This window comes from Mobula birostris, chromosome 7 (assembly GCF_030028105.1).
Source record: "Mobula birostris isolate sMobBir1 chromosome 7, sMobBir1.hap1, whole genome shotgun sequence".
In the NCBI taxonomy this organism is placed as follows: Eukaryota; Metazoa; Chordata; class Chondrichthyes; order Myliobatiformes; family Myliobatidae; genus Mobula; species Mobula birostris.
The window spans coordinates 52,663,971-52,690,696 of record NC_092376.1 but is presented as its reverse complement, the minus strand read 5'-3'; the positions used below and the strand labels follow the sequence as shown (position 1 = coordinate 52,690,696).

Sequence of the window (26,726 nt, the reverse complement as noted above, 5' to 3'; positions counted from 1 at the left end):
ACCTGCAGATGCTGGAAATCCAGTCCTACCAAAGGGTTTCAGCCCGAAACGTCGACTGTACCTTTTTCCATAGATGCTGCCTGGCCTGTAGAGTTCCTCCAGCATTTTGTGTGTGTTGCTCAAAACTGTTTTTTTTAATGTTCAAGGTGAACTTTAAAAGTCCATTGTTATAGAATGTTGTGGAATAGAGCACAGTTTAAGAATTAGGCCTGGATATTGATATTCATGGCACTTACAATTTCCTAGTGATAACTAATGGCTGTAAAATTATCTTCATCCCTAATTCCCTGAATGACACTCATATAGGTTTCATTTTAGGAGACAAGTCTCAGAAAGTTTATACAGTTGTCTTTTCAAACCTGACATCAGACCTTTTGCCCGATTATTATGCGGAGTTCAATGGAAAATGTTTTTTTTTCTTCAGTTAATATCCTGTGTCCTCCCATGTGACAGTGTTTTCTATGAGAACTATTTTTTAAAAGTGGTTATGAGTAGAATTACATCATCCACTATGAAAGCACGCCTCTGACTTTGGGTTTCTTAAGGAAAAGATGTCTAACCAGGGCAACCCCAGCATATGGCAACAAAATCTGAAAGGGCATGTAAGAGTTCACATGAAGCCTTATCAGATTTTTCAGTCCATCTTTTTCCTCCATTATCTCCTTTGAATTGTCATCTACACAGATGAAAAGCAGCAGTTCACTTTACTGGTTTTGAAGGAATTTTATTCAAACATTGGCATTTCTTGCTATCACAACACTTTGATTGCATGTTCTGATTGTCAGAAGAGGAGTAAAGATAAACAAGCTGACAAGATTTAATACTAATAGTAAATATTCTCACTCTGCTCGTTACTGTTTTAGCTCAGCCAAAGCAGATGATATTACATATATTAATCTTTTGAGGTAATTACTTTGTCAAAAAATTGATTGCTTAACTTTCATATTTTAATGAAATGGCTTCCATGTTAAAATAATAACATTCTGCAATTTTCCAAAGGACCTTATGGGTATTTCTAGAAAGTGCAGCCTCACCTGTGACTTATACAACTGCAACATACTGTCCCATCTCCTATACTTAATGGCAATAATGAGTGCCAATAACAACAACGATATTCATAACTTTTTTAGCCTGAAGTAAAAATGCTGGAACTTACAAGTTTAGAATGAGCCTTTTGGATTGCTTTCATCTAATGTAATTACTATAAAATGCCAGATAGAAATGTCTTTAACGTGACATGAGGTTTCTGGGCAGCACAGAGGCACCTCAATTAGTGATGAAACACACAGCTCCAGCAGCCTGAGTATGATCCTGATTTCAGGTAATATCAATATGCAAGTTCTCCCTGTGACCATGTGGTTAGTTGGTTACTGATAATTAGCCCTAGTACAGGGAGTGACAGTGGGAATTGATGTGCAGATGGGTAGAATGACAACTATTATGTTTTAAGGGTATTTGAGACTTTGGACCACTCCTTTGAACAGAAAAGCATCCTCAGTTACAACTGCTGGGTGAGCAAGAAAGTAGGCAACAGTCTTTTTCAGCATTCCAATTTTTCGTGTTGGCTCCTACTTCTTCTGAAACAGAATCTTTTCACCTGACTAGGTTAGAATGCTTCGATTCAGAAAATCCCTTCCTAAGATAAAGTTCTTGCTTTTTGAAGACAGGAAATCTCCATCACTTCAAACAGTTTTTTTCATTCTCTTAAATAAATGATTTGTAATTAATTTTGGACAAAATACTTCCAGCTCCCAGCCAAAGTCAAAATGCTACTCTACAATTAAAATCATGATGCCAAACACCTTTTAAGATGGTTAAAAGAGAATACATTATGACTCTCCTGACATCAGCTGAGCTGTTCTTACTTGTTATTTTTCTCTCTTGAAGCCACATCATATTTTAGACATGACATTTTTCATACTGGACTGCAGTATTAACCTGATTAATGATCTCTTCACCCCATCCACACAAGCTGCATCATGCAGATGAAGCCCATTTACGGAAATATGAATCAAAACTATGTCCTTAGTTATTAATTTATTAATGGCTATTACTTACCACTTCTACTGGTGAGTAATAAATGCGAAATCCAGGTTTGGCCACAAAATATTCATCTGACTTAAAGGTTATCCTTAGTTTGTTGCTTTTTGATGTTAATCTTGGAGGAACTTCCGTATTTCCGCACCATCTTCCGCGGATAACTCGGTTTGTGTCAGATATATCTTCCACCTCTACAAAGTCATACCTAAAGGACGGAGGGTGCAAAGTTTAGTAGTTACTTCTGAAAACACTGCAACTGCTTTTAAAATCAATATTGTTCTTTGGGAGCTTTAATGGCTAAATGAAAGCTTTTGGGAGCAGTGGTGTGTAATGTATCTGATGAAGGGAAGGTGGCATGAATGAAGGTCACAAAATCAATGAACAAGCAGTTACCTCGGTTTATCTGGGATTACACTACTACCAGCAGGACACAATAGTTTATAGTTAAGGAGTACATATATAGTGCCTGAACATTATTCATTGATTTCGCTGGTTACTGTATGTATATCATTATTGGGAACAAATAGAGTTGGATTAGGCTGTGATTCTTGTTCACTACCGTTACCCTCAATTCCTTTACCTGCTATTCCTATCATTTTCTAGCTCACAAATGCAGAATTAGCAAGGGAAAGAAACAAGCATATTATCTGTGCCATCCTGCTCATAGCCATAATATTATGCACTAACATTAACCTGCCTCTGCACATGAATAAACATAACCTGGAAATGCAAATAATGTGTATTTGAAAACCAAGTTGATTACATGCTTAATTGGAAAGGCGTATTACTAGGCGATCAAGTAGTGACACTTCTTCGAATAACTTGGGCACTTAAGCAGTAATTCTTTTTGTCCTTTCCCGTAATAAATTTCACTTCTACTATACGCATGCAAATAGAAATATTTTGCAATTGTCTAATCACATGACTTTCCAGTTTGAATGTGATTAAAATTGTGACTATTCAAAAAAATGGCAATTATTTCCTTCAAGAGAAACATTGACAAAAAGGTCCTTTTTTTACAATACGAACTGCATTTATTGATTTTATTGACCATGAAGCTGTATCAGACAACAACGAAAGACTGACATAAGATTTACTTGAGATGAAATGACTATTGACATTGATAAAAAATAGAATGAAGGACGACATCCAGCAATTTGCAATCATTGAGCTTGAGCAGAATTTCACCTTTCTGCTTCAGGTACGTGCAAAATATTCACATGCAAATTTATTCACTAGCAACATTAGATATTCTTCAAAGAAAGCAGTGAAAGCAATTTGTCTTTGAAATTTAAAAAACATCTATTTGAAATTTCTTTTCTTTTAGTTTCATTTGGAATGCTACTGCGCTGGAAGGGATAGGGACTTTCATCAACTTCTAAGAATAAAACACTGGCAGATTAAAACAGAATGAAAAGGTGATCTCAAAGTCAAAGTTAATTTGGGACGAGTATGTACATTTCTTTCCCAATGTTTGAAGATGGACAGAAATCTACAAATTATTGCAATTAATGTAGGGTCAGGTTTTCTCTGCCTCTGTGCATGAAGACATCGTCACGGTGAGCTGACCACACAGGTCAAAAAGCCATCAGTAATGAAGAATAAAGTGCTTGTAAAGTCACATTTGTCACAGCACAGTTGCTGCCTGACATCTTGTGAAAAATGACAAAAGAGCTTGCAAGCATGTTTCCACTGCAGAATATAAACTTTAATAAGAATCATGTCCTTTTTATTGAACCATGGCAGATAATCATCCAGAATATATAATAAGGCTAGAACACATATATATTGTATCCAGAAACATAAAATTAATCTCCAGAGACATAAATTATCAAAGCATGTGTATATTATTAAAGTCCTGATAGATGCAGAATAACTTCACCTTTGTCATGACCCTTATTTTAAAATATATTTTCTGTAATATCAAAGAACTGAATTGTGGCGAATGTAATGTTATTTGTAAGATTCATATTTTTATAACAAGAAACACATAGCAATCATAAAAGCATCAAAGGTATAGGCGAAGGGTGATGGAATGTTATTGCACTTGCTTCCCTTACAATCATTCATTATTTTTTTTATTTTTCATAATGTTCCTTAGCTAGTCATTTCCAGTCATGCTCTTCGCAGGATGCTAAATTACCTGATTCTCTAGGCAATAGTCACAGGCAGGGGTAAACGGCAGGAAGTCTCATATTTATTAGCCATGTTTATAATTTAAATGTGTAATCTGCAAAGCAGGCAGGCTGATTCTTTCCAAACAGGAATACAAGGCCCACTGAAGTTGCTCAAAATTCTGTTTGAGGAAAGATTTATTTTCTAGGTTGTCATGACATTTTCAGTAATTTTGGATTCATTTTACATCATATCAATGTAAATAAACTGTGCCGTGTTTCCCCGATATATATCCCTTGTCCTTAAGTCAGGTAAAATCCGTATTTTACACTTAAAGAGGCAGTTCAATCCCAATGCACATAGATATCATTCATTTACATCAGAAATCTACAATTGAGTGTGGCTACAATAAAGGTGGAGTTTTTGGTCAATCTAGTGATAGAGTTCTATTTTATCTATCTATATTGCACACATCATTCACTCCAGTGGACTATATTGAGTACATGCTAACAACTGCACAATGAAGCCCTGCATTATTCTTCAAATTGAAAGTTCTAATACATATCTTTTATCTTCTACAGGGCCTTCCTCTCCCCAACATGTGGAGAAACAATGGGCTAGATAAACTGATGATGTGTCAGTGGTTGTACAACAAAGTGCTGGCTAATTCTGCCTTTGCACCATAGGAATGACTTGGGGTGTATATTTGACTTCCCACTCTGTGGTTGGACTTGGTGCTGAGTCAGCAGTGGTGAAATACCATATGGAGCTGATGGGCTGGATGCAATGCATACCTTCAGCCTTATGCCAGTTATTCCCAGAGCCAAGCACAACCCTATTCATTTCAATGGCATAGCCAAACTTCCATTTAAAGGCAAGTTGTTAGTCTTCTACATTTACATTACTTTAGTGAATTTTTATCCAAATTGAATGGGGCTTAATAGCAATTTATTTTTATATTTTAGTGTGTGTTTTTTATATTTTTTAATTATGTAAATGTTTTTCAATTTTTTTTCTAAGTTTATATAGAGCCAATCAGGACCAATGGGGAATGGTCATCTGATGCAGGAGTGGTTAGCTCATCAGAGTGGTCAGAGGCCCGGACAGTTGCAGAATGCTATGCCTCACAGAGTCATAGAGCACCACAACACAGAAACAGGCCTTTTGGCCCAACTAGTCCATGATAGCATGTTTTCCTGCATGGTCGTTATCTACCTACATCTGGACCATAGCCCTCCACGCCCTTCTCGTCCTTGTACCTATCCAAACTTTTCTTAAATCTTGCAATAGAATCTACATCTACCACTTCCATTGACAGCTTGTTTTACACTTCCCTCTTAGTGAAATAGTTCCCCCTTAAATATTTCACTTTTCACCCTAAACCTCTGACCTCTAATTCTCATCTCACCCAAACTCAGGGGTAAAAGCTCATGTGTACTTACCCCATCTATACTCCTCATAATTTGTATATGGAACAACCGCAGCAGAAACTTGGGGGCTTTGCACGGAAGGTCCATGTGACTGTAGGTATCATGTAAGAGGCAAAAGCAAGGCCAAACTTCAGAGTTGTGCAACTGACCCAGACAGTCATCGTTGTAACTGGTCACGCAGTCTTGTGTGTGCACGTTTGCAGCACTCAAACACAGCAAGTACAAGGTCAGCGAATCACATTTCAGGGGTCCAGTGAGGAAGTAATTGAGTTGTTGTATGTCACAAGTGAACCGGAACAGATGGAACAACAGTGGAACGTCTTTGTCACCTCATGTGAAGGCACCAAAATATCTGTGTGATTCTGGCAGTTGTCCAAACTACACACTACATGCTTGTAGTGAGACAGCATCATAAACATCCAACAGATGATGATAATGTTTATCATAGCATCTTTGTTCAGAAGTGGGTTCACATCACTATTAAAGAAATGCATGCTATCTTTTGTAGGATACCTTTGCCAGGGTAGCTAATGCTCAGCTTCTCACAGGTAGCTGATCAAACGAAGAGGATCATTTAAAGGGTGATGGCAGAAGGGAGTATGCAAGTGGAATCACTGGAGTGGGCCTTGAACTTGTCGAACCATTCAAGAAGATCAAGACAGACCCAAGTTCCAGTTACTGCAATGTTTTGCACCTCCCAGCTGCATCAGTATTTTGTTCTTCCTCTGCCCTGGTTTCGTTCATCAAGCTTACATGTTTACATATCATCGAGTCAGATCAGCTGGGATTGATCAATTAGAATATGGAAGTCTTTATTTCAGTCCTACCTGGGCCCACTCCTTCAACGCTATTTCTAGTGCACTGATACTGCAATTTTTACCATCTTCAAAGAAATCCCACCAGGTGATACACTTTCCCCTCATGTCTCCATAACATTTCACAGAGACTGTTCCATTTCCACCAACTACCCCTCTTCTGATGGTACTTTTCCTAGCTACCATAGGCAATGCAACACACATTCTTCTACTTCTTTACTTCCCACTAGCCAGAAACTCTAACAGCGTCTCCGGGTGAAACAGCAAATCACTGGCACTCCCTCCAATCTAGTGTGCTGCACTTGGTGTTCACAACATGGTCTTCTGCATAATGCGGGAATTAACAGTTTGGGCAACCACTTTGTGAAACATCTGTGTCCAGTCTGCAGAGATAACCCTGGGCATTCTGTTGCTTACAATTTTCATCCCGTTCCCATTCGGATCTAATAGTCTGTGTCCTCTGCACTGTTGCAATGATAGTAATGGGGGGCACAAAGCAATTAAGATAAACTTTTGCATCAGTCTTCACTGTGGAAGACACCAGCAGTACACTAGAAATTTGAGAGTATCGGGGGCAGAGTGTAGGTGTTATTACTAAGGAGAAGGTGCTTGGGAAGCTGAAAGGACTGTAGGTAAATAAGTCATCCGGGCCAGATAGACTACACCCCAAGGTTCTGAAAGAGGTAGCTGAAGAGATTGTAGTGATCTTTCAAGAATTACTAGATTCTAGAGTACATGAAAATTGCAAAAGTGACTTCACCCTTTAAGAAGGGAGAGAGGCAAAAAAAAAGGAAATTATAGGCCAGTGAGCTTGACTTCAGTGGTTGGTAAAATGTTGGAGTCCATTATTAAGAATAAGGTTTAGGGGTAAAATCTGATGGAATCCTCTGAGGAATTAACGGGCAGGATAGACAAAAGGTAAGTCAATGGGTGTTGTTTACTTGGATGTTCAGAAGGCCTTTGACAAGGTGCTGTGCCTGAGGCTGCTAAACAAGAGCCCATGGTATTACAGGAATGATACTAGCATGGAAAACAGAGTGGCTGACTAACAGAGAGCTAAGAGTGGAAATAAAGGGGGACTTTCCTGGTTGGCTCCCAGTGATGAGGTGGTTGATGTTGGGACCACTCCTTTTCACATTATTTGTCAATGATTTGGATGGTAGAGTAGATGGCTTTTGACCAAGTTTGCAAAGATAGGTTGAAGGGCAGGTAGTTTTGAGGAAGCAGGGAGTATGCAGAAGGACTTAGACAGATTAGGAGAATGGGCAAAGAAGTGGCAGATGGAATATAGTGTAGTGAAGTGCATGGTCATGCACTTTGGTAGAAGGAATAAAGGTGTAGAATAAAAATTTAGAAATCACAGGTGCAAAGGGAATTGGGAGTCCTCATGTAGGTGCAAAGGCTAACTTGCAGGTTGAGTCGGTGGTAAGAAAGACAAATGAAATGTTAGCATTCATTTTGAGAGGACTAGAATATAAAAGCAAAAATGTAATGCTGAGGCATTGGTCAAACTGATCTTGGAGTATTGTGAACAATTTTGAGCCCCTTACCTAAGAAAAGATGTGCTGGCATTGGAGATGTTCACAAGAATTATTTCAGGAAGAAAAGGGTTTATGAATGAGGAGTGTTTGGATGGAATTCAGAAGAATGAGGGGTGATCTCATTGAAACTTATTGAATATTGAAAGCCCTAGATAGAGTGGATGTGGAGAGCATGTTTCTTATGGTGTGGGACTCTCGGACCAGAAGGTACAGCCTCAGAATAGAGGAATGTCCCTTTAGAATAGAGATGAGGAGATGGTGAATCTGTGGAATTCATTTCACAGATGACTGGAGGCCAGGTTATTGTGTATGTTTAAAGCAGAAATTAATAGGTTCTTGATTGTTAAGGGCATCAAAGGTTAAAGAGAGAAGGCAGGAGAATAGAGTTAAGAGGGATAATAAGTCAGCCATAATGGAATGGTGGAGCAGACTCAATGGGCTGAATGGCCTAATTCTGCTCATATATATTATGTTATTATGGCTCAATGCAAGTTTGAGGAGCAGCATCTCATCCCACTCTCCCACTTTTTTGCCACACCAACCTCCTCTTCCCCATCCAATTTATTTTGAATTCACATACCAGGTAAAGTAATTTGTCTCTAATCAGTATGTTCACATTGATAAGTGTTTTTTTTAAACTTTCTAAATTTGGGGGAATCCTAATCAGTTATTCGTACTACAGTGATGGTATTGTGACTTCTAAAAATATTGCCATAATACTGACAAGATGGCTGAAAGCAAATAGAATCACATTGCATAATTGTAATACAAAATAAAAGTTAAAAGGCGGCATCAGTTATGATAGCAACATAAAATTATCTCCTCAGTCTGCCTGCATTTGGATTTGAAGGATCTACTTAACAAAAGCAGGTGCAATAATTTTCATGATGATAATTAGGATAATTCACTTCACATTTACAGCCACTCAAAATTGCACTTCATAGCCAATTTAGTCAACTGTTTTCCCTTTTGTAAAAGTCAATTGGAACGACTATGAAAATCATGGGAGAGTAGACACCAGCTTTGAATATTTCGCAATTAGCTTCATTACATATTAAATAATTAGCCAAGAAGTATTATAGTGATCCACTCATAAAGCATGAAATTAATCAGAGATATGTTGCAGGGACTGTTTCTTGAAACATGGGTTACAGAAGAGACGAGACTAGTAAATGGGCACAGGGGATTGAGAAGAGACTAGTAGACGGGAGCAAGGCATTGAGAAGAGACGAGTAGACGGGAGCAGGGGATTGAGAAGAGACGAGTAGACGGGAGCAGGGGATTGAGAAGAGACGAGTAGACGGGAGCAGGGGATTGAGAAGAGACTAGTAGATGGGAGCAGGGGATTGAGAAGAGACGAGTAGACGGGAGCAGGGGATTGAGAAGAGACTAGTAGACGGGAGCAGGGGATTGAGAAGAGACTAGTAGACGGGAGCAAGGCATTGAGAAGAGACGAGTAGACGGGAGCAGGGGATTGAGAAGAGACTAGTAGACGGGAGCAGGGGATTGAGAAGAGACTAGTAGACGGGAGCAGGGGATTGAGAAGAGACGAGTAGACGGGAGCAGGGGATTGAGAAGAGACGAGTAGACGGGAGCAGGGGATTGAGAAGAGACTAGTAGACGGGCGCAGGGGATCGAGAAGAGACGAGTAGACGGGAGCAGGGGATCGAGAAGAGACTAGTAGACGGGAGCAGGGGATTGAGAAGAGACGAGTAGACGGGAGCAGGGGATCGAGAAGAGACTAGTAGACGGGAGCAGGGGATCGAGAAGAGACGAGTAGACGGGAGCAGGGGATTGAGAAGAGACGAGTAGACGGGAGCAGGGGATTGAGAAGAGACGAGTAGACGGGAGCAGGGGATTGAGAAGAGACTAGTAGACGGGAGCAGGGGATTGAGAAGAGACTAGTAGACGGGAGCAGGGGATTGAGAAGAGACTAGTAGACGGGAGCAAGGCATTGAGAAGAGACGAGTAGACGGGAGCAGGGGATTGAGAAGAGACTAGTAGACGGGAGCAGGGGATTGAGAAGAGACTAGTAGACGGGAGCAGGGGATTGAGAAGAGACGAGTAGACGGGAGCAGGGGATTGAGAAGAGACGAGTAGACGGGAGCAGGGGATTGAGAAGAGACTAGTAGACGGGCGCAGGAGATCGAGAAGAGACTAGTAGACGGGAGCAGGGGATCGAGAAGGGACTAGTAGACGGGAGCAGGGGATTGAGAAGAGACTAGTAGACAGGAGCAGGGGATTGAGAAGAGACTAGTAGACGGGAGCAAGGCATTGAGAAGAGACGAGTAGACGGGAGCAGGGGATTGAGAAGAGACGAGTAGACGGGAGCAGGGGATTGAGTAGAGACGAGTAGACGGGAGCAGGGGATTGAGAAGAGACGAGTAGACGGGAGCAGGGGATTGAGAAGAGACTAGTAGACGGGAGCAGGGGATTGAGAAGAGACTAGTAGACGGGAGCAGGGGATTGAGAAGAGACTAGTAGACGGGAGCAGGGGATTGAGAAGAGACTAGTAGACGGGAGCAGGGGATTGAGAAGAGACTAGTAGACGGGAGCAGGGGATTGAGAAGAGACTAGTAGACGGGAGCAGGGGATTGAGAAGAGACTAGTAGACGGGAGCAGGGGATTGAGAAGAGACTAGTAGACGGGAGCAGGGGATTGAGAAGAGACTAGTAGACGGGAGCAGGGGATTGAGAAGAGACTAGTAGACGGGAGCAGGGGATTGAGAAGAGACTAGTAGACGGGAGCAGGGGATTGAGAAGAGACTAGTAGACGGGAGCAGGGGATTGAGAAGAGACTAGTAGACGGGAGCAGGGGATTGAGAAGAGACGAGTAGACGGGAGCAAGGCATTGAGAAGAGACGAGTAGACGGGAGCAGGGGATTGAGAAGAGACTAGTAGACGGGAGCAGGGGATTGAGAAGAGACTAGTAGACGGGAGCAGGGGATTGAGAAGAGACTAGTAGACGGGAGCAGGGGATTGAGAAGAGACTAGTAGACGGGAGCAGGGGATTGTGAAGAGACTAGTAGACGGGAGCAGGGGATTGAGAAGAGACTAGTAGACGGGAGCAGGGGATTGAGAAGAGACTAGTAGATGGGAGCAGGGGATTGAGAAGAGACTAGTAGATGGGAGCAGGGGATTGAGAAGAGATTAGCAGATGGGAGCAGGGGATTGTTAAGAGACTAGTAGACAGGAGCAGGGGATTGAGAAGAGACTAGTAGATGGGAGCAGGGGATTGAGAAGAGATTAGCAGATGGGAGCAGGGGATTGAGAAGAGACTAGTAGACGGGAGCAGGGGATTGAGAAGAGATTAGCAGATGGGAGCAGGGCATTGAGAAGAGACTAGTAGACGGGAGCAGGGGATTGAGACCATAAGACCATAAGACAAAGGAGCAGAAGTAGGCCATTCGGCCCATCGAGTCTGCTCCGCCATTTTATGATGAGCGGATCCATTTTCTCCTATTTAGTCCCACTCCCCTGCCTTCTCACCATAACCTTTGATGCCCTGGCTACTCAGATACCTAACAATCTCTGCCTTAAATACACCCAATGACTTGGCCTCCACTACTGCCTGTGGCAACAAATTCCATAGATTCACCACCCTCTGACTAAAAAAATTTCTTCGCATTTCTGTTCTGAAAGGGCGCCCTTCAATCCTTAAGCCATGCCCTCTCGTACTAGACTCCCCCATCATGGGAAACAACTTTGCCACATCCACTCTGTCCATGCCTTTTAACATTTGAAATGTTTCTATGAGGTCTCCCCTCATTCTTCTAGACTCCAAGGAATACAGTCCAAGAGCGGAAAACATTCCTCATATGTTAACCTTCTCATTCCTGGAATCATTCTAGTGAATCTTCTCTGTACCCTCTCCAACATCAGCACATCCTTTCTTAAATAAGGAGACCAAAACTGCCCACAGTACTCCAAGTGAGGTCTCACCAGCGCCTTATAGAGCCTCAACATCACATCCCTGCTCCTATACTCTATTCCTCTAGAAATGAATGCCAACATTGCATTCGCCTTCTTCACCACTGACTCAACCTGGAGGTTAACTTTAAGGGTATCCTGTACGAAGACTCCCAAGTCCCGTTGCATCTCAGAACTTTGAGTTCTTTCCCCTTTAAATAATAGTCTGCCCGTTTATTTTTTCTGCCAAAGTGCATAACCATACACTTTCCAACATTGTACTTCATTTGCTACTTCTCTGCCCATTCTTCCAATCTATCCAAGTCTCTCTGCAGACTCTCCGTTTCCTCAGCACTACCGGCCCCTCCACCTATCTTCGTATTGTCAGCAAACTTAGCCACAAAGCCATCTATTCCATAATCTAAATCGTTGATGTACAATGTAAAAGGAAGCCGCCCTAACACTGATCCCTGCGGAACACCACTGGTAACCGGCAGCCAACCAGAATAGGATCCCTTTATTCCCACTCTCTGTTTCCTGCCATCAGCCAACGCTCTATCCACGTATGTAACTTTCCTGTAATTCCATGGGCTCTTAATCTTGTTAAGTAGCTTCATGTGTGGCACCTTGTCAAAGGCCTTCTGAAAATCCAAATATACAACATCCACGTCATCTTCCTTGTCTAGCCTACTGGTAATTTCCTCAAAAAATTGTAATAGGTTTGTCAGGCAAGATTTTCCTTTAACGAGAAGAGACTAGTAGATGGGAGCAGGGGATTGAGAAGAGACGAGTAGACGGGAGCAGGGGATTGAGAAGAGACTAGTAGATGGGAATAAGGGATTGGGAAGAGGCTAGTAGACAGGAGCAGGGCATTGGAAAGAGGCTAGTAGATAGGAGCAGGGGATTGAGAAGGGACTAGTAGATGGGAGCAGGGGATTTAGAAGAGACTAGTAGATGGGAATAAGGGATTGGGAAGAAGCTAGTAGACAGGAGCAGGGCATTGGAAAGAGGCTAGTAGATAGGAGCAGGGGATTGCGAAGGGACTAGTAGATGGGAGCAGGGCATTGGGAAGAGACTAGTAGATGGGAATAAGGGATTGGGAAGAGGCTAGTAGACAGGAGCAGGGCATTGGAAAGAGGCTAGCAGATGGGAGCAGGGGATTTAGAAGAGACTAGTAGATGGGAGCAGGGCATTGGGAAGAGACTAGCAGATGGGAGCAGGGGATTTAGAAGAGACGAGTAGATGGGAGCAAGGCATTGAGAAGAGACTAGTAGATGGGAGTAGGGGATTGAGAAGAGACTAGTAGATGGGAGCAGGGGATTGAGAAGAGACTAGCAGATGGGAGCAGGGGAGTGAGAAGAGACTAGTAGATGGGAGCAGGGCATTGGGAAGAGACTAGTAGATGGGAGCAGGGCATTGGGAAGAGTGCTGTCAGCGCTTAAACTCTGTAAAATTATCCTGCCAATCAGGGATTCATATTAGATTTTCTCTAATGCTATTCTCTCTACATGGACAGATTATTAAAAACTCTTTGAGTACAAGTCCTTAGAACAAATCTTAGCCTTCCAAAAGTGTCCCAGCTGAAACATCAGCTCGTGGTCACTGGAGCAGCTGGAGGGAGTTACATCAGCGTAGTCTTGTGGTTAATATCTTGTATGTCACATAAGCTGCACGGGTAGAATTGTGATAATGACATAACTTTGGTAGCAGTGAGTGAAGAGTAAACATCATTCAATGCACTTTATAACCTCCTTCTTCCTGTGCTACAGGATCTTGTGCGTGCAACTGAAGATGCCTAATGTGCCATTCGACAGATTATACCTTTGGAGATTGCAGATGCTGGAGTCTGGAACAACAGCAAACTGCTGGAGGAATTCAGCAGGTCAGACATCGTACATGGAGGCAAATGGATGGTCATCAATTTGGAATGAGATCCTTGTATCAGGATTAGCACCATAATTTCCCTGAATATATTTTAGAAGCATTGTTCATCCATTGTTTTTTCTGGATAAATGGTGGCAAGCTGCGCTTGTAATAGATTCCAAAATGAAACTAGATGTGATTTATGGGAGAAATTAAATAAATATGAAACTAATTGATTTGGATACAATGAATTGCTGAGGGTTTCCTGCTGGGACATAATTTTTTTGTCAACAATACAGGAAATAGTGATTCTGGGAATGGAGTATTCTGCCTCTTTACAGTCAGCACATTGTGAAATACACATAAAAACTCTTGTGTTTCTGTGATATCATTCTGGAGGAACAAATTGTATCATTTCTTAATGCATGCATTACTAAATGACAATAAAAGAGGACTGCATGTCCTCATAATCTAATCTAATCTAAAAAAACTCTGCTTCCTAGCGTTCTTCTTTTCTACCCTTTGGCAGCTACCTCTAAATCTACCTCATTTACTTACTGAGATATGAGAAATTGTCTTAACAAGGCTGTATTTGGAGTTGTGTGGATTTCTGGGTCTCCACACTATAGGAAGGATGTGGAAGCTTTGGAGAGGGTGCAGAAGAGGGTCTCCAGGATGCTGCCCAGATTGGAGTATATTGGCTACAAGGTAACTATTAACAAGGTGACTTTATTCGTGAAACAACTTACTAAGCGAACCAGCTATCATCAAATCCTGGTGTAGCATCGGCTAGCAGCTAATCACACAAAAGAATCCTTAAAGGGCGACAGTATGAAAGGAACAATTATTGTTTACTGATCAATTGTACATCTGATGCACATGTCCCAGCATCTCTATGAAAGTGCATCAATATTGAGTGTCCCATGCAATATAAGTTTGGAATTTCTGTTTTTGTATGATTTGATTGAAAATTAATGAAATGATGGATGGTGTCGAAGCTTCTCAAAGGATACAGCAAGGATCTAGGTCAGCTGGAGGTGTGTTCAGAGAAATGGCAGGTGGAGTTTAATCTGGACAAGTGTGAGTCGATGCATTTTGAGAGATCAAATACAAGAGGAGGATCTACAGAAATGAGCATTGATGTACATGGGGATCTTGGGGCTCATTCATATTTTCCCAAAAATCATAGCACAAGTGGACATCGATGTAAAGAAGTTGTCAGGTATGCTTGGGATTGAGCATAAAAGTTGGGAAATCATTTTGCAGCTGTATAAAGGTTTGGTTAGGCTGCATTTGGAGTTTTGTGTGCATTTCTGGGTCTCCACACTATAGGAAGGATGTGGAAGCTTTGGAGAGGGTGCAGAAGAGGGTCTCCAGGACATTGCCCAGATCGGAGTACATTGGCTATAAGGAGAGGCTGGACAAGCTTATTTCCTCTGGAGCATCAGGGGACTATCCTGACAGAAGTAGATAAAAATTATGATGGGAATCAATATAAAAACACATTCAGAGTTTTTTTTCTCCAGGGTGCAGATGCCAAATAATAGACGATATAGGTTTAATGTGAAATGGGGGAAATTTAAAGCAGATCTGTGAGAGAAAATTTATTACACTGGAATGTGATGCCAAGAAAAGTAGTAGCCATGGATATGATAGCAAAATTTAAGAAGCTTTCAGGCAGACACATGAAGAAGCAGGGATGAACAGTGGAGGAATATACAAACGTTGTAGATCATGTACAGACAAGTGAGATGAAGCATTGTGGTCAGTAGGGACATCATGGGCCAAAGGGTCTGGTCCTGTACTGTAATGTTCTATTGTTTTATGGTTTATTCTATAATCCTCCATCATTTGAGGGTATTCTACGCTGTAAGTACATTGCAGATACAGAAACCATGTACATTTTCGTCCAAAGCCTATCTCTGCATTAACACTTATCACATGATATTTATCCAAGGAGCATTAACATTATGGCCTAATCATTGCACATGGCACAGACCTTGCTTTAGACTGTTTAAAACTGATAGGAATAGAGTTTCTCAGAAACAAAAATCTTCTGCTTACCTGCAAATATCATTTTCTGGTTCCTCCAATCCAAAGCGAGTATCGAACACCAACTGTATCTTTGTGTTTTCGGGAGACAGCAACCTCCATGTTAATAGAATGCTCCTTGGATAGTTGAGAGGAAATCGAGGGCTCTGTACATATCCATTATTCACGACATTGATTGTATCCTCTTTCCGATAAATTGCTGTGAGGTGATTGCTCTCTGTTAGTAGTCACAACTTGTACAAATTAGTTGGTTGTTTAATTATTGAAGAACAATACAAAAAAAATCACCATGCATAAGAATGAATGACAAAATCTTTAAACATTTAACACTTTTGACAATTAAAGTTAAACTTAGAAACTCCATTTGTAACCAAGACAATAATTACCACAGTGCCTTTTAGGCTGAGATACATAGGAAGTAAAGTCCTCAGCTGCCACCATCAGAGATGGGTCCAAAGTTACAAACATACAGACACCATGAGTCAGTGGGGACTAGACATGGTTAATTTCTGATTAAATATATATAAGATAAATAGAACAATGTGTAAATGTGGCATAATAGATTTTGTTCCATACTTAGGAGGTCAGTAGAAGGCAATTGTATAAATGTAGCTTAAAATCTTCCGTGTTAGATGTCAGGGATTTACAGCACAACCGATATTACGCAATTCGCAGTGTGCATTTTAGAATATTGATATTTTTATAAACTTAAAAATTGCAGAGTAGCACAAGACTAGATTGAATTTAAATGGATATTGCTTAAACGTTAGAGAAGCTATATAAAAGTAAGGGCAAGGAAGTAGGATGAGAGTAGATCAATTTAATTGAACAGATAGAATGGGCATATGCATTTTAAGACAAATGCCTATTTTTCAATGCTGATGCTTCTAATAATTTTATATGAAATTAGTACGGCAACTAACATGCCATAAATCAGTCCTTCATTGACATAGATGATGAAATGCAACTGTAAAACATGTTATCAGATTCAATCTGATTTTAACACCTGGACTATTATATATCAGCTAAGGCTGAAATGTGGCAACAAACCAATGCACATACAAAACATAATATTAGAAAATGCAAACAATTTACAACTTAAATATGAGATTGCTGTTATGCAACACAGGGTAGATTCAGCTTTCCGACAGCATATGTCCAAGCAGTACAAGAAATACACATTTCTATCACTTGATTTGGTTTCCATACTTAGTATATAATTGCTTGTTCTAAAAAAAAAGTGATTTAAAGTAAAACCAGACTAAGTATCCAGATGGAAAATGTGCAGATTAAGTTTCTGGATTGTAAATCAGCAGGGTTTTAAACAAAAATTCTGTCTATATTTGGCTGCTCCGATCACCCCAAATTGTGGTTCAGGAATCCACTTTGAGTGAGATGTGATGATGTTTTTGTGTGCTGCATTATCACAATGACTCTTTAACCCTAAAGAAACTACAAAAGAAATCATTGATAAAAAATATGCTCGTCTTTTTTTTAATTTAACTAATCAAAGTGGGTGATCAAAGCATCAGAGTGTGAAATATTTTATCTGCCAGACATCCAGCCTTAATAACAATACTTGGTCAGATACAAGAACTGGCATTTATTAGTTTTCATGTGGGAGAAGATACTTCAGGAGGTCTTGTAATATTAAAGAGAACAAGATAGACAAGAATAGAAAGCTACACACATAAAAGTTGTTGGTGAACACAGCAGGCCAGGCAGCATCTATAGGAAGAGGTACAGTTGATGTTTCCGGCCGAGACCCTTCATCAGCTGCGTCCACCAGCAAATTTTAGGTGTGTTGCTTGAAATTCCAGCATCTGCAGATTTCCTTGTGTTTGCTTTTTTAAAGAATAGAAAGCTAGTTTGATCAGACTGGATTAGATAAAGGGCCAGAAGACCATTTGAAGAAATAATTTTAAGGAACTTTTGAAAGGAAGATTAAGGTAGAGGAACTCTAGCTGACATGGTAAAGGGACTGATAGGGCAGCTGCAAATTTTCATTGTTTTTGTTCCTTTTTTTATCAATTTACTCACTTAATTATGCCTTTGTCCATCATGTCTCTAAACCATGTTTTGCTGGTAAAGGAATCAAGGAGTCTAGTTTTATATTGAACAGAGTTAGTGGTCGGAGGTCTGTGCAAGTTTAGAAGCAGCAGCTGGAAGGTCAAAGGCAGCAAAGTTGAAGACCAAAGTGCAGAACATAGTTTGTCTGGAGGTAGAAGTCCAAAGATGAAACATATTAAAGCAGAGGTTTCAAGGCGCCACAAAGGTCCTAAGGTGTCAAAAGAGCCCAGGTCACTGGGGTCAGAGGTCCATGCGAATCAAGGCCTCAAGGCCAGTCTTGTGATCGGTAAAATCGGTTGTTGGAAGCCCGATGTCTGCGTGTCTGAAAACCCAGGAACAAGGACTGCACGCCTGGAGATGACCTGTCCTGGGGTTGGAGGCCTGGGAAAGAGGCCAGTTTTGCTTTTGTCTTGCTTTGTTTTATTGTTGTTGCTGTTGCTGCTTGTGTTGTTCTGTGGAGCACCGGGGCATGCTATATTGGCGCTGGACTGTGTGGCCATACTTGCAGGCTGCCCCCAGCATATCCACCTTGTTAGTGCAAATGGAAGTTATTTTACTGTATGTTTCCGTGTATGTATGATAAATAAATCTGTATCTGGACCTGAACTAACTTTACAAGTAAGTAAATACACTATAAAATAGCTGAGGTTGCTGCATTAATTCATAATCAGAATAATATTTTTATGTGAAGATTCCTCACGTTTTGTATGATTAGAATGTTTTACTCTTATTTTCTCAAATAACATAGTTCACAGTGAATAAAGAGGCCATTAAGCCAGCACTGTGTTAGATTTATATATTTCCTGTAGTAAAGTATTCCTCACTGCTTCAGATACTTACTCAGTGCCATTGTCATAGAGAGAAACATGGAAGCAGCCCCTTCGGCTCACTTGACCATCAAAAGCCCACTTATGCTAATCTTTCTTTGCTAGGGTTTTATTTATCCTTCCCACGTTCTCGTTAACTTTTCCCACAGGTTTATGCTACCCTGTGAAAATGGTGCTGGCTGCTGACTCTGTCCATGCCTCACATAATCTTTCAAACCTCTGTCAAGCCACCTCTCATCCTCCTTTCCTCTAAAGAGACAAGCCCGAGCTTGCTCAACCTTTGCTCATAAGGCATGTTCTCTAACTCAGGCAGCATCCTGGCAAATCTCCTCTGCATCCTCGTTAAAGCTTCCATGTCCTTCCTGTAATGAGGGGAGCAGAACTGAACACGGTACTTTAAGTGTGGTTTAACCAGAGTTTTACAGAGTTGCAACATTACCTTGCGGATCTTGAACTCAATCCCCTGACTAATGAAGGTTAGCACACCATATGCCTTCTTAGTTGCCTTATCAACTTGCACAGCAAATTTGAGGGATATATGGACAAGGACTCCAAGATCTATGTGTTCTTCCATACTGCTAGAATCCTGTCATTAACTCTGTATTCATATGGTGTGCTGGCCTTCATTAGTCAGGGAACTGGGTTCAACATCCGCAAGGTAATGTTGCTGCTTTGTAGAGTTCTGGTTAGACAACACTTAGTATGGGGTTCAGTTCTGCTCCTCTTTAAGTTTGACCTTCCAGAGACTTTTCTGGATTGAACTCCATCTGCTACTTCTCCATCCAGCTCATTCAGTGAAAGCTCTGTCATGATCTAATTTATAAAGTGATGTCTGCTTATTTTATTAGCTTTTTATAAACTTTGAATTGAAGTTAATTATGTCGTGATCTCCACTTCAACTTATTTTCTATTTCTCACATTAGTAAAAATTTACCAAATGGTGATAGTCTGAGCTCTCAAAGTGCTGAAAATAATGTAAAATACATTCCACACTGCTCTAAAAGATGGGGTTAAGTTGAATGATAACCAAGTTAGCAGAAGAGGTGGGTGAACAGCTTGTTTTCAAAACTAGTAGAGGAAGTCAGAAAAGTAGAATAGGAAAGGGAACTGGTCTTTATTCTTTGGAGCGTAGAAGGTTGAGGGGGGACTTGATAGAGGTATTTAAAATTATGAGGGGGATAGATAGAGTTGACGTGGATAGGGTTTTTCCATTGAAAGTAGGGGAGATTCAAACAAGAGGACATGAGTTGAGAGTTAAGAGGTAAAAGTTTAGGGGTAACACAAGGGGGAACTTCTTTACACAGAGAGTGGTAGCTGTGTGGAACGAACTTCCAGTAGAAGTGGCAGAGGCAGGTTCGATTTTGTCATTAAAAGAAAATTGGATAGGTATGTAGACAGGAAAGGAATGGAGTGTTATGGGATGAGTGCACGTAGATGGGACTAGGTGAGAGTAAGTGTTCAGCACAGACTAGAAGAGATGGCCTGTTTCCGTGCTGTAATTGTTATATGGTTATATGGTTTAGATTGAGAGATGTAGCATTTTTGGGTTGACAAGATAGAACTAGTGAACTGAATCAGGATAGATGCTGTTTGTATCACTTGATAAACCACAGACATGAGAAAAAATGCAAGAATGAGTATTTTAAACTAGAGCTACTTTGGCCTTGAAGGTCAAAATTGAATATTTGGGCAAGTATGTGCCAGTGAGATTGTGTGAGAAAGGATTTGGGACACAGAGTTTCAGCCAGACTGCAGTTTCTGAAAGGTGACAATCTAATGGGATAAACACCAGAACGGTTTGGTTTTCACACGATGGTGGATGAGTGCTTTGATGCCTAACAGGCCCTTGCATGTTTATGTACATATTGTTTATGCACATTTCGGTCAGCTTTCTTTTCTGAAAAATGTAATCAATACATTGGTAAATATTTAAAACAGTGGGATATAAATCCAGAAAGCACTTCATTATTTGGACATGAAATGTGTTTTTTTTTGACTAGGGAGTTGTCTTCATCATTGACAGTGTTGTGTCAGCTGTGGCTCTTGGCAGCATTGTGCCTCCACTCAAGTTTCACCTAATAGCTCAAAATTTCAGGCTGACACACCAGTGCAGTGCCAAGGGAGTGCTTTACCCTTAAAATGTTTTCTTTTGAACAGGATGTTAAAATGCCCTGTCTGTAATCTCAGATGGATGAGAAAGATGCCATGGGATTGTTTGACCAAAGAGCAGTATAGTTATTCCTGGCATTCTGACGAATAATTATGCTCAAAGAACATCTGCAAAGAAACATAAAGTTTTGGGTCATTATCACTTTGTACTTTGTGAGAGCTGTTGAATTTCCCACAGAAGAATGGTAATCATACTTCAAAGGTTTTTTTGTTAGCTGTAAAGAGGTTTGGAATGTTCTAAAAACAGATATGAAAAGTACTCTTGAATTTCCAATCTCTGTTTCAGTGAAGTAGACACAAGCAAGTGCGTATATGATATTGTCCGAATCATTTAACTGAAATCAATTCTGAAGCATGGCCAATTTGTTGGGACAAACTCTATTTCATTTTGACACTTAGCACCCGAGCACAGCAAAGTGCATCAACTATACTGTGAGTTTCTTTATTGCATGTCAGCAGCGAGTCTCTAACTTGCACGTGCAAACTCATAAAACCATCTACATAAATAAGGAATTAACAAGTAATTAAAGAGTAAAAATAAATTTTAGATTGCATATCTAGTGTAGTATATAATTAAAATAACATTTTTATTAATAATGATACTTTGTTCTGTAACAAACTATTAATGACAACTTGCTGATTATAAAGTACACACAATGAAACAATAGTCTTGTTTGCAGTCATTACATTGTAATTCTATGACTGATAATGTATTTAGAGATTTACATTTTCAATTAAAGTTCATCCCTTACCCTCACTTTTTAAATAAATCAATTTATAACACATACCAAGGGATTATCAGTTTCTGATAATGATCAGGTTTTTTGTTTGCAGCTTTAAGAGACCCATCAGATTGCCTCTCTCCATTATCACAACCCTCTCTGTGAGAGGCAGGAATCTGTGTTCAACATCTCCAATAGATGGCCTGGCCAGGATATTAAACTCACTGAATCATATCTAGAATTTGTGCGATATCATAAAATAAATGATTGCATGTTGGCAACCAGTACATCTCTGCTGACTTTTATTTTCATTGAATTTTCTCCATGGTATAAATAATATAGCATTGCCATAGGACCATAGGAGATTATGAAAAGATGAATTAGTCTGCAGAAACCCGTACAAATGGGAATCATTGTGATTTTTTTCTATCTATAGTTCATCATGTGTTTCAAATTTAATCTTGGCACTCCAGCAGATTAGGTTACAAGTCTGAACTTCACGGATACTACCTCACACTAATGCAACTCATTTTTCCACCTTTATTGCATAAGCCTTTATAAGTGATTCTGAGTGGCAAAATGCCCTGTGAATAGAAAAATTACATAAATGTCACTCTGAGCAATTTGAATAGAATCCAAACAGGAAAAAAATAGCATTCAAAAGATTAACCCGCTTCCCAAATTGATCTATTTCTATCACTTTCATTTTCCTTTGAATGCTCTGACAGAACCTAGAATGAATTTTAATCACACTGTCAAGACCATCTCCTGACGCCATCCTAATAATATTTGGAAAGAGTCAAGCATATTTCATTTGCATACAAAACCTTCACATTACAATTAAAACCTACTGTTTTATTTTCCCTTCCCCTCCCACTTTCAAATCTCTTACTATCTCTTCTTTCAGTTAGTCCTGACGAAGGGTCTTGGCCTGAAACGTTGACTGTACCTCTTCCTATACCCCCCTCCCCCTCCTACTTTCAAATCTCTTACTATCTCTTCTTTCAGTTAGTCCTGACAAAGGGTCTCGGCCCAAAACATCGACTGTACTTCTTCCTATAATTTCTAGCATCTGCAGATTTCCTCGTGTTTGTGTTTTATTTTCAATGGACTTTAGTGCATGATCTTCACATTGGCTTCTGGGATCTGGTTCTCCATTCTAAGAACATCCTGGGGGTTCTCCAGGAAATATTGCATATCCTCAGGAGGTGGACAATGTACCAGATCTCACTCTGCACACTGCAGCAAAGTAGTTAACAAGATTATCCTGTAGAATAAACTGAAGCACTGTGAGCAACCCACTGCTGGATGGTTATACACTTGCCTCTGAGGTAGAAACTCCTTGATTCGTGTTTTGACTTGAAATTATAATCAAGAATAATTCCATTATGAAATTCTGTGTGGGTGCTGAAGAGGCACCCTTCAAATTAACAATAGACAGTGTCCCTGTCTTCAATTTCAATTGGGCATATAAATTCCAGTTTTATTTGAAAGAGGGCATGTCAAAGTATTTAATTGACTGTAAAGCATTTTAAAATGTCCTGGAGTTATCAAAGCAGCATATCTTAGAATGGATCAATTCTTTGTATTAGATTGCTTATGTTCAGCCAATGCCTGATAGAGTTCTACCAGTTTTATTATCTGGTACGTGGCTAACAGAGAATAACTAAAACCAAGGGGATGGAGATGAGGCAGCAAAATAAAATGTACAGGCTAACAACAGGCCAGAGTTCTCATTAGGGGATCAGAGGTTGAGAGGGCTGGTAATTTTAAATTCCTGGGCATTATCATATCAGAGGATCCATCCTGAAATGAGAGCATAAGTGTATTTTCAACAAAGACACAGCACCACCTCTACTTTCTTGTAAGTTTGTGCAGATTCTGCATGTCATCTAAAACTCTGACAGACTTCTACAGATGCACAATGGCGAATATCCTGACTGGTTGCATCACAGCTTGGTTTAGAAAACACTAAAGCCCAAGGATGGAAAAGCCTACAAAAAATAGTGGATACAGCCCAGTTCATCACAGGAAACACCCTCCCAACCATTGAGCACATCTACAAAGAGCGCTGCCAGACGGAAACAGCATCCATCATCAAACTCCCCCAGCATCCGGGCGATGTGCTCTTCTCTCTGCTGCCATTGGGAGGAGGTACAGAAGCCTCAGGTCCCAGACCACCAGGTTCAGGAACAGTTATTACCCTTCAACCATTAGGCTCCTGAACTAGTGTATATAACTTCATTCATCACAACGTTGAACTGATCACTGAACACAAACTACAAACTCACTTTTAAGGACTCTACACCTCATCTGCTCAGTATTCTCTACTTATTTATTATTATTTGTTCTTTTTTCCTTTTGCACAATTTGTTTTCTTTTGCACATTGGTTGTTTGTTAGTCTTTGTGTGTGGTTTTTCATTGATTCTATTTATTTCTTTGTTCTGTTGTGAATGCTTGCAAGAAAATGAATCTAAGGGTGACATATATGTACTTTGATAATTAATTTATTTTAAACCTTGAGCTTTGAACATTGAACTTTATATGTGCTCAAGCCACTTTTAAGATTGGTTCCTGGCAAGTGGTGAGAAGTACATCTGGTTTACAGTTTGAGCACAGGCCTTTTAGCTGTTTGAAGTTTGCTGTTTGCTCCATGCGAACCTCCTTACAACCTACATCACTTCACACGTTCTCAAAACTGATGCAGTTTAAACATCATGTAAATTGTTCTTCAGCAGTAAATTGGATTAAGATGAAAGTTCAACAAATACCTGAAATGGACTGTGACACAAGGTGATAGTGAAAAGCTGAATCACTGAAATTAGTTCTGGGCAGATATAATAAAGAGCTAGCACTAACATTGGGCAGAATGCTCCTGGAACATCCCATATTCTAAAATGACTAACAACAGAAAAAAATAGGAAAAGATGGAATTATTCAGGTGAAGCAGGGGGTGTAAATATTGACTAAAATTATTTACTATAATCTCAATGGATTAATTAGACATTGAACTTTCTGACGAGCGCTTATTGTTAAGGCTTTGTATATTCAGTGATGCAAGAATAAAACACTGCAAACACTGAGAATTCTTAATAAAATTCTGGATATCCTCAAAAATTCTTTATGTTACAGGGGAACATGGACCTGACTTTTACAAGGAAATTCTATGTGAAGCTTTTTGCATTTCTGTGCAACTACCAGTTGGTTTGCATTCCTGTAAATTAATATGCAAATGTTCACAGAATACTAGGCTATTTGAGTTCTCCAGCAATTACATTGGGAAATTCACTTGGAAAACCTCTGTTAGATTAGACCTGGTGTAGGAAAAGCAATGCAATTCATTTGAAAGAAGAATGGCTGTGAGAGAACCCAATTATTAAACCTAATTAATTCATACATTTCTGTATTAAATTAATTTAATACCGATGTTCCAATGTGATTTAAGTGTTTTTGTTATTGGTTTCTTTTCTTGTAATGCTTTTGAATATCATAATTGATTATTTTTGATTATTTCTGAATGTCAGAAAAATATGAAATTCTTAACTCATTTTACAACTGACCAATCAGTTAAGCAAACTTAGCTGACATGAAAAAAATCATATATTTCATGGATGGAGTTTGGTCCATGGCATAATCTCCAAATCCCATGTATTGTTAAGACCTCCCACATCTAAAAAGCAATGAATAGTTTCCTTATGAATTTGATACAGGAAAATAATTATGCTACAAGCAGTGTGGAGCAGGGGCAGAGGCTGGGATCAGGTCAGCTCAAACACCAACAAGGAGTGTCAGTGCACTTAGTCCCACATCTAGTAGTGACTGGGGTGTGGAGTGAGGATGTATCTCCAGGCGAGAGGCAGGATAACACAGCTTTATTGTTCTTCTTATTATTATGATTGCAATTTTAATAACCTGGGATCTTTCTTAATTTTCCCTCCTCTATGCTGATGACCACATTGCTAACTTGATGCATTTTATTCCTGACCTCTCCTAAAATGGGGTCAGGCTTAGCTGGGGCCTCATCATTGGCATGATCATCTGGTGGCAGTAGGGTTGCCAACTGTCCCGTATTAGCCAGGACATCCCGTATGTTGGGCTAAATTGGTTTGTCGCATACGGGACCGCCCTTGTCCCGTATTTCCCCTGCTAAGGTAGAGCGTTCCTATGAAACCGTTCGTAAGCCGAAATGGCTTAAAGCGAAGAAGCAATTACTGTTAATTTATATGGGAAAGTTTTTTGAGCGTTCCCAGACCCAAAAAATAACCTATCAAATCATACCAAATAACACATAGAACCTAAAATAACACTAATATATAGTAAACGCAGGAATGATATGATAAATACACAGCCTTTATAAAGTAGATATAATGTATGTACAGTGTACCAGAATCGGGAAGATTAAGCCAAAATCGATTCGTAGAAAAAATTCGGCATGTACATGCATGAGCATACAGGTGCCCGCGCAGGGCTTCATGGTCATGGTAGTCTTTCTTGGGGTAAACACAAGTGTCCCGTATTTGACTGCTACTTTTGTCCCTTATTTGGGAGTGAGGAAGTTGGCAACCCTAGGTGGCAGTGTCTGGGATTGTGGGGATTTACCTGACATTGGGCCAGGAAGAGAAAGCTCAGGAGAGGATAGTGTTGGATTACAGTGTAGAATTGTTATATTTATAGTATTTTCCTTATAGTTTAACTCTCTTATACTTGCTTATAATTTATATAATAACCTGTAAATGTTCAGTAAGTTTTCTTGTAACTATAGTATAGCTCAATCTGTATTTTCTAGAAGCTTCTCAGTTTTTCAGCAGCAGCTGTCACATTACTTGAATATGGGTATTTAAGAGTTTATTGCTATCACTGAAGTATTATTTTTCTCTCATTTGAGTATGAGATGGCCACAACATCTTTTTCTTTGTCTTTAATTCTTTGTTCTTTTTTTGTAACACTGCTTAAATGACCAATTTGATGCCTCAGTCTTGACTTCCAAAGAAGCTCCAGATCAATATCACCACATTAGATAACAGAAACTGGGAAGGCTGGGAAGTAAACAGCCTAAGGTGCAAAGATTAAGGAAATAATAGGACCGCAATATAAATGCATCACGGCCACTGTCAGGAAAGCAGGCAAAGCCCTGCATGCTGAATTGCTGGACTAGGCACCAGCTGCACCTTAC

The 26,726-nt window shown here is 40.0% G+C and overlaps 1 protein-coding gene across 3 annotated transcripts in view; it reads right to left on the bottom strand.

The window, feature by feature from the left end:
• pdgfd (platelet derived growth factor d) overlaps window positions 1-26,726 on the bottom strand; it is a 139,432-nt gene that overhangs the window by 37,982 nt on the left and 74,724 nt on the right. For 2 of the 3 annotated variants that reach the window (XM_072263126.1, XM_072263128.1), the window contains exons 2-3: window positions 15,777-15,981; window positions 2,059-2,245 (exon numbers count right to left, since the gene is read on the bottom strand). In XM_072263126.1, coding sequence (XP_072119227.1) covers window positions 2,059-2,245; window positions 15,777-15,981 — 392 coding nt within the window. The remainder of the gene's footprint in view (window positions 1-2,058; window positions 2,246-15,776; window positions 15,982-26,726) is intronic. The other variant, XM_072263127.1, reaches the window with a different exon arrangement.